General features: G+C 49.9%; 1 protein-coding gene across 1 annotated transcript in view; it reads left to right on the top strand.

Annotated features, from left to right (window-relative positions):
* The window catches only part of LOC128688808 (ionotropic receptor 21a-like), a 14,973-nt gene extending 13,818 nt beyond the window's left edge, over positions 1-1,155 (top strand). Inside the window, exons 3-4 of the mRNA XM_053776799.2 lie at positions 505-670; positions 867-1,155. Coding sequence (XP_053632774.2) covers positions 505-670; positions 867-1,155 — 455 coding nt within the window. The remainder of the gene's footprint in view (positions 1-504; positions 671-866) is intronic.
* Positions 1,156-8,644: the final 7,489 nt, after the last annotated feature.

Here is an 8,644-nt window from a genome sequence, read left to right on the forward strand (position 1 = left end):
AAACACACTCCTATTAAACTAATGCCATAAAAGCACCAAAACCGTCCACTTAATCACTGACATCATTTGACAAAAGCAACCCACAGTCAAATGGGAAACGATGAAAGTTCCTTGAACAGTCCTTATCCCACACAGTTTTTCTTTCGTGTTGAGTGAGTTCCAGTTTTTTGTTCATACAACGGAACTTTGTTTCATTTTTATTTCATTATATAAGTTTTGGTTTATTATAATTGTTATTATTTGCATGGATAGAGGATAACTGAACATAAGTTAGCCGAGAAATCTGCTAAAACTGTAGTGAGAAATGCCACATTTTGTTTTGAGTTAAGAAGATGGGTTGTAAAAATCATCCTACCAAGACAGTCACGTCATTACCCTAACGTCACGCACTGAAGTCATGGCAAATCAAAAGAGATTTATAAATAGAAATTGTAAAACTTATCTGTAAAATAATTTTCCTGAAACATATTTGTAAGATAACTTACAAATCGTAATTCTTTACAGAGCAGTTTCACAACTTTATGGGACATACGTTTCGGATATCAAGCTTAAACTACTTTCCTTACATGGATTATAAGCGGGATCGTGATGAAGCAGGAACCACAGTGACTCCCAGTGACTGTCTGGACGCCAGACTTCTCTCTCTTTTTGCTGACAGACTCAATTTTAGGTATAAGTATTTGACAATTGTGAAAGGTGTGTTATTTACTAAAAAAATAAGAGCTGTAATATGTTTTTAATCTTAAAATGAAGAATATTTGAATTATGCAATATTTGGATAAGAATTATATGATCTTTTAATACTTTGAAACCAAAAGCTCAAAACTACAGCTACACGTGAATGGTTAACTTTTTTTAATCAATAGCTTTGACATCCGCGAACAGCCTGAACGGTCTTATGGTGCACTGACGAATGGTGGTTTCACTGGGATGGTCGGCCAACTACAGCGTGAAGAGACGGATCTTTGTTTGCCCATGGGACCACTTTCTGAGCGGGTCCCTGTGATGGAGTTCCAGAGTGCATACAAACTTGACGCGATAACTATTGTATCCTTGAAACCCACTCTCTTGCCACAACACCTCTCGATTCTAAGGCCATTTTCCCCCCAAAATTTTCCCACCCCGGGTTTTAATAAAAAACCCCACACCCCCTAAATATAAAAAAACCTCACCCCGGGTGAAATTTAAAAACCCAAAAATGCCTGTAAAATACCCCACCCAAATTGGGGTACAAAACAGCCTGGTAAAAAACCACCCCGGGTAAATCCCCAGCCCTGGTACAATACCTACACCCTTTAATCCCAAAACCGGGAAAATTAAACAGCCCTAAAATCCTCGCCCAAAAAATACCCCTTAAAAACCCCGCCTAAAAAAACCCCCCTGCCAATCCTACAGCCGGGTTTAAAAACCCCTTTAAACCTCAATTTTCAAGGGGCTACCACAGCCCGGGTTTTCCCAAGGCGGGGGGCCCCCGGTAAATACCTCAGCCCGGGTTTTCAATCCACAGCCTGTAAAATCTACACCCCGCTACTGCCAAACCTCCAGCCTTTTTAAAAACCCCACACCCTGGTGTCCTCCCCGGGGCTTTTGAGGGCCCCTCCCCCCCTTTCCTCCCCGGGAAAAACCCCCCTTAAAAAAACCCCCTGGTAAAAAACCTCAGCCTGGTCTTCCTACACCCTTTGGAAATCCCTACACCCCTTAAAATACCTCACCCCTGGCAAAAAATACAGCCTGGTAAATCATCAGCCTTAAAATTCCCCACACCTTGGTAAATACCTCAGCCCGGGTAAATCCAGCCTGGTAAATCCAGCCTGGTAAATCCCAACAGCCCTGGTACAATCAAACCAGCCCCAAAAAACCCCACACCCTGGTAAATCCTACACCCTTTCACCAATACCTCCCCGGCAATCCCCCAGCCGGAAAATCCACCCGGGGCAATACCACAACCCCTAAGGGGTTACAAAATTTAAAACCCACAAAAACCCTACACCCGGTACTCCCTACACCCTGGTAAATACTACGCCTGGTACAATCCCTACACCTGGAAAAAACACATACAAACCGGCAAACTACACCCTGAAATACCCGCCCTGGAAAAACCCTCAGCCTGGTACAATACCCCCACACCCCCGGTACAATACCTAGAGCTCTGGTACAATACCTAGAGCTCTGGTTATTTCCCTAACCCTTTTTAAAAACAACCCTTATAAACCTCGCCTGGTACAATACCTACACCGGGTAAATCCCTACAGACCTGGACAAACAACAGCCTTTAAAACCCCACACCCCTGGACAATCCTCCCCCTTCAATATACCCCCCCGGTACAACAGCCCGGTACAAATACAGCCCTGTATAAACCTACACCCCTGAACAATACCACAGCCTGGTACAATACCCAGCCCGGGTGAATACCTACAGCCCGGGGAAAACCACAGCCCTTTGGTCCCCAGGCCATGGTAAAACCCCACCCCGGGTCAATACCTCCCCCGGAAATCCCTCAGCCTGGAAAAACCCACAGCCGGGAAAACCACACCCCCTGGTTTTTTACCCACACCCCCTTTTCAATCCCTACCCGGGTACAAACCTCAGCCCTGGGGCAAACCCCACCCCAAAAATCCCTCCACCCCTGGTACAAAAACAAACCCCCTGGTATAATCCCTACAGCCCCGGGTACAAACTCAGCCGGGTTTAAAATCCCTTTTCAGCCGGACAATACACACCTGGAAAATACCTACAGCCGGAAAACCTACCCCCTTTTAATACCCGGGCAAGGAAAACCCCAAGCCCGGGGACAATTTTTCAGCCCTTTAACCCCCACAGCTGGAAACCTCACCCCCTGGTAAAACCTACACCCCTGGTAAATACCACAGCCTGGACACCTCACCCCTGGTCAACCCCAGCCTGGAAAAACCTCAACCTGGACAAACCACACCCGGGTGAACCCCTCAGCCTGGTCAATCCTACACCCGGGTGCACAACAGCCCTGGTACAATACCTACAGCCGGAAAATCCCTCACCTTTGGCAATCCTACAGCCCTGGTATAATACCAAAAACCCTGTACAATACTCACTCAAAACATACCCAGCCCTGGTAAAAACCCTCCCCCCTGGTCAATACCGCCCGTACAATCCACAGCCTGGAATACCTCACCCGGTAAAATCCTCGCCTTTACAAACCTACACCCCGGTACAATACCACAGCCTGGCAAACCTCAGCCCTGGAATCCACAGCCTGGACAATACCCAGCCTGGTAAACCTACAGCCTGGAAAATACCTCAACCCTTAACCCCAACACCCCCTGGAAATCCCTGCAGCCCGGGTTCCCCTCAGCCCTGGAAAATACCTCAGCCCTGGTACAATACATAAGCCTTTAAAAACCCAGCCTGGTAAATACCCGCCCTGGTACAATCCCTCCCCCTGGTACAATACTCCCCCCTATAAAAACCACACCCCGGGGAAACAATACCCACCTGGTACAATACCTCAGCCTGTCAATACCACAGCCCTTAAATACATCTCCCCTGATAATATCCAGCCTGAACAATACCTACACCCTTTGAAAAAAACCACACCTTGAACCTACAGCCGGGAAAAACCTACACCCCTGGTAAAAACCGACCCGAAATACCTACAGCCTGGTACAATCCCTACAGCCTGTATAATACCACACCCCTGGTACAATCCCTCAACCGGGTACAAAACCCAGCCCGGGTGAAACCTACAGCCCGGTTTACCTCACCCTGGTAAAAAACCACACCCCTGGTGCAAACCACAGCCCGGTAAATACCACCCTGGAAATACCCACCCGGAAAACCCCACAGCCCTGGAAAATCCTCAGCCTGGTATACCCTCCCCCTTGAAAAATTCTACGCCTGGTACAATACCTCACCCCTGGAAAATTTCCCACCCCTGGAAATACCTAGCCTGAAACTACAGCCCGGGACAATCCTCACCCCTGGTTCATCCAATTACCTCCCAAAATCACACCGGTACACCTCACCCCTGGACATCACCGCCAAAATACCACACCCCGGGGGCAAACCTACACCCCTGGTAAAATACAACACCCCTGGTATAAAAACCTCATGGAAAAACCACAGCCTGGACAAACCACCCCTGGCAAACATACACCCCCGGAAACCACCCTGGTACAATACCAACCTGGAATACCCACCCCTGGTACAATCCCTCCCTTAAAAACATACGCCTGATATAATATCTACACCAACAATACCTCACCCGACAAAACGCCTGTAATACCACAGCCCGGCCCTCCACAGCCGGGGACAAACCAGAGCCTGGTAAAAACCTCACCCCCTGGTACAATACCCAGCCCGGTATAATCCTACACCCCGGGAAAATCCTACAGCCTGGACAATACCTTAGCCCCGGTAAAACCCAGCCCTGGAAATACCCCCCAGCCCTGGTCTCCCCCCGGGGAAAACCCTACAGCCCTGGTACAATACCCCCCCCTGAAAATCCCTCCCCCCGGATTACCAACCCCCGGGGGCCCTCCCCCCTGGTAAAATATTCCCCGTTTTTAAAATCTGCACGGAAAAACCCAATTCCCCCAAAACACCCCGGTATAAACCCCGCTTTAACCCCTACCCCCTTTTAAACAGCCCTGGTTCAATACCTCACCCCTCTTTTACCACAGACCTGGTACAATCCTAACCCCTGGTGCAATCCCCTACAGCCCGGAAAATACCTCAGCCTGGTAATACATACACCCGGTATAAACCCATCCCGTACAAATACATACAGTGCAATACAAAGCCTTACAATACCTCCCCTTGGTAAATATCACACCTTAAATACCTACACCCCCTTTTACAATACCTCACCTAATACAATCCCTAACCCCTTTTAATATACAGCCCTTAAATCCCTACACCGGGAAAATCCCCCCTTTTTAAACCCAATGGGTAAACCACGCCCTGTTATAATACCTACAGCCCTGGTAAAAACCCCCAACCCGGGTACAATCCTCCCCTGTGTCCTGCCCGGGGTTACAATACCCCCCCCTGTAAAATCCTACAATAACACCTCCCCCGGGGAAAAAAACCTCCCTGGTAAAAACCCACCCGGGGGCCCCTCGCCCTGGAAAACCTACACCCCGTCAAACCAAACCCCTGGTAAATACCCCCACCCCGGGTTTCCCTCCCCGAAAATCCTACACCCCTGGAAAATACCTCACCCTGGTAAAATCCTCCAGACCTGGTACAATACCTCAGCATTGGTATAATCCCTCAGCCTGAAAAATCCTAAAACCCCTGGTACAATACCCCGCCTGGACAATACCACAGCCCCTTAAAATACCTAAGCCGGTTTTAAACCAACACTCGGGACAAACCTCAGCCCGGGTATAATCCCTATCCCGGGAAACCTACCCCCTGACAAACCCTCCGGGGTCCCTCCACCAAAAACTTTCCCGGCCTTTTCCACATTTTTAACCCCAAACTCTGGTACAATACCCTGCCGGTAAATCCCATCGGGTTCCAAGAAGCCTGGTACAATACCCACTCAAAACCCGCCCCCGGGAAAAACCAAGCCCGTTATCAGGCCAATACCACAGCCCGAAAAACCTAAATCGGGTACAATCCTCAGCTTTGGGTACACCAGATTTTAATACCTAAGTTTTGGTCTCCCCTGGTTGGGTTTCCAAAAACCGGGCAATCCTGACCCGGGGCAATTTTTCCACCTGGACAATCCACACCCCAAAATTTTAAACCCCCCCCGGTCCCTACAGACCGGGTAAAATCCTACAATGGTATAATACCTGCACCCTAAAAAACCCTAAAACCCCTGGACAAACCCAGCCCTGGTACAATACCTAGCCCAATTACAGCCGGAAATTCCACAGCCTGGAAAAACCTCACCCCGGGTTTAAAACCTACAGCCTGGTCCCAATCCTAAGCCGGGGTAAAAACCTCAGCCCTTTACAATACCTACAGCCTGGTAAATACCTACACCCCGGTACAAAGAACCCCGGGGATTTTTAAAGCCTGGTACAATCCCAACCCGGGTACAATCCCTACACCCCCGGCAATACCACAGCCGGGTGCAAACATACAGCCCTTTCAAACCTGCACCCTTTGGGTAATCCTCAGCCTTGGTAAAATACCTACACCCGTTTTAAAAATACACCGGTACAATCAACCCGGGTACAAACATACAGCCTGGTACAATACCTACACCGGTACAATATCAAACCCCCTGGTAAATACAGGGACAATACCTACAGCCGGGCAAAAAACCGCCCCGGGAAATAATAACCTGGTAAAATACCACACCCCTGGAAATCCCCACCCTTTGGTACAATACCTCAGCCCGGTAAAAACCACACCCCTGGTAAATACCTACACCCCTTAAACAATACCACAGCCCTGGAAATACCTACACCCCTGGTACAATACCTCCCCCGGGTAAATACCCACCCCTGGCCCAATACACCCCTTAAAATACATCACCCCGGTACAATCCTCCCCCTTTCCAATACATACCCTGGTAAATACAGCCCCGGGGCCCTCACCCCCGGAAAAAACCTCAGCCTTCAATCCCCACCCCGGGTCAAACCCACCCCTGGGTACTTCTGGGACAATACCTCCCGGTCAAAATACCCCCCCTTTTTAAAGCCGGGCCCAAAATCCTCCCCCGGGGAAAACCACAGACCGGGCAATACAGCCCTTAAAACCTACAGCCCTGGTACAAACCTCACCCCGGGACAATACCCAGCCTGGAAATCCACAGCCGAAAAGCCAGGCCCTTATAATCCTCCCCCTGATACAAACCCAGCCTGGTCAATCCCTCACCCCGGGTGTAATCCACAGCCTGGTACAATCCACAGCCTGGTACAATACCAAGCCTGGCAATCCTCCCCCCTGGTACAATACCTCACCCCGGGATTCCTCACCCCTGGACAATCCTGGCTGGTACAAACCTCAGCCTGGTGAAATACCTAAAACCCGGTACAATACCCACCCCGGGTACAATCCACACCCCGGGTAAAAAAACCTACAGCCCTGGTCAATACCAAGCCCTGGAAATCCCTTTCACCCCCGGGCCACAGCCTGGGCATCTCCCTGGTTAATACCTTCACCGGGAAAATTCTCACCTGGTACAATACCACAGCCCTGGTAAAATATACAGCCCGGAAATACCTCAGCGCTGGAAAACCACAGCCCGGTACAATACCCACCCCCGGTTCAAACCCAGCCTTTTAAATTCCCCCGCCCTGGTACAATACCACACCCTTTTTAAATACCAAGACCTGGCCCCCCCCTTGCAAACCTCCCCGGTAAAAACCTGACCTGGTAAATCCCCACACCCCTGGTGAAACCCCAATTTGCAACCCCCACCCCTGGTCCCAATACCCCCCTGGTAAACCTACACCCGGTACAATCCCTCACCCTTTGGGTAAATCCCTACACCCTGGTATAATACCTCAGCCCGGGAAATCCGCCCCTGGAACCCCAACCTACCCCACCCCGGTAAAATTAACCCCCTGGAAATTCAGTTTAAAATACCTCGCCCTGAATACCCCCTTGGGGACAATATAATTTACCACAGCCCTGGTACAATACCACACCCCTGGTACAATCCCTACAGCCGTTAAAATCCCACCCCGGGTTAAATCCACAGCCGTAAAATTTTACCCCTGGCAATCCCTCGTGGTACAAACCTCCCTGGTACAAACCTACCCCCCGGCAAACCCACCCCTGGTACAAAAAACCAAAAACCCAGCCCGGTCAATCCCCCAGCCCTGGACAATACCTACACCCCCGGGTACAATAAAACACCCCCGGTATAAAACCACAGCCCTGGTACAATCCCAAACCCCTTTTCAATCCCTCAGCCCCGGGTACAATACCTCACCCGGGTCAATACATACCCCCCTGATTTATCCACCCCTGATACAATACTACACCTACTACCTCAGCCCTGGTTAATCCCTACAGCCTGAACAATACCTACACCCCGGGTAAAAACCTAGCCCTGGTCCCTCCCACCCTTAAATACCTACAGCCCAAAATCCCCACCCTGGTACAATACCTACAGACCGGGGACAATACCACAGCCTGGTAATCCACACCCCGGGTAAATCCCTCAGCCTTAAATCCCAAAAGCCTGGTCAAACCCCCCTGGGAAAATACCTACACCGGGACAAACCCTCACCCCTGGTATAATATAAGCCGGTACAATACCCAGCCCCGTTAAAAACCTTTCCCAGCCCTTGAAATCAACACTGGAAATACCTCACCCCCGGTCAACCTGCCTGGTATAATCCCTACAGGGGGTAAAAACCCCACAGCCCGGGTTTAAAACCACACCCCTGGTTAAACCCCACAGCCTGGTATCCCCCAAACCCCCTGTAAAAATACAGCCGGGAAACCTCACCCCGGGTCAATACCTAAGCCTGTAAATACACCTTTTAAATACCTCAGCCCTTACAAACCAGCCCTGGAAAAAACCCCCCCTGGAAAACCCACAGCCTGGTACATCCACACCCCTGGTTAAAACAGCCCGGTATAAACCACACCCCCAAATACCACACCCCGGAAAATACCAACCCCCCGGGTCAATACCTCACCCCGGGTCAATACATCTGCCCTGAATTATCTCACCCCTGATCAATACCCTTG

Source organism: Cherax quadricarinatus, chromosome 16 (assembly GCF_038502225.1).
Source record: "Cherax quadricarinatus isolate ZL_2023a chromosome 16, ASM3850222v1, whole genome shotgun sequence".
Classification (NCBI taxonomy): Eukaryota; Metazoa; Arthropoda; class Malacostraca; order Decapoda; family Parastacidae; genus Cherax; species Cherax quadricarinatus.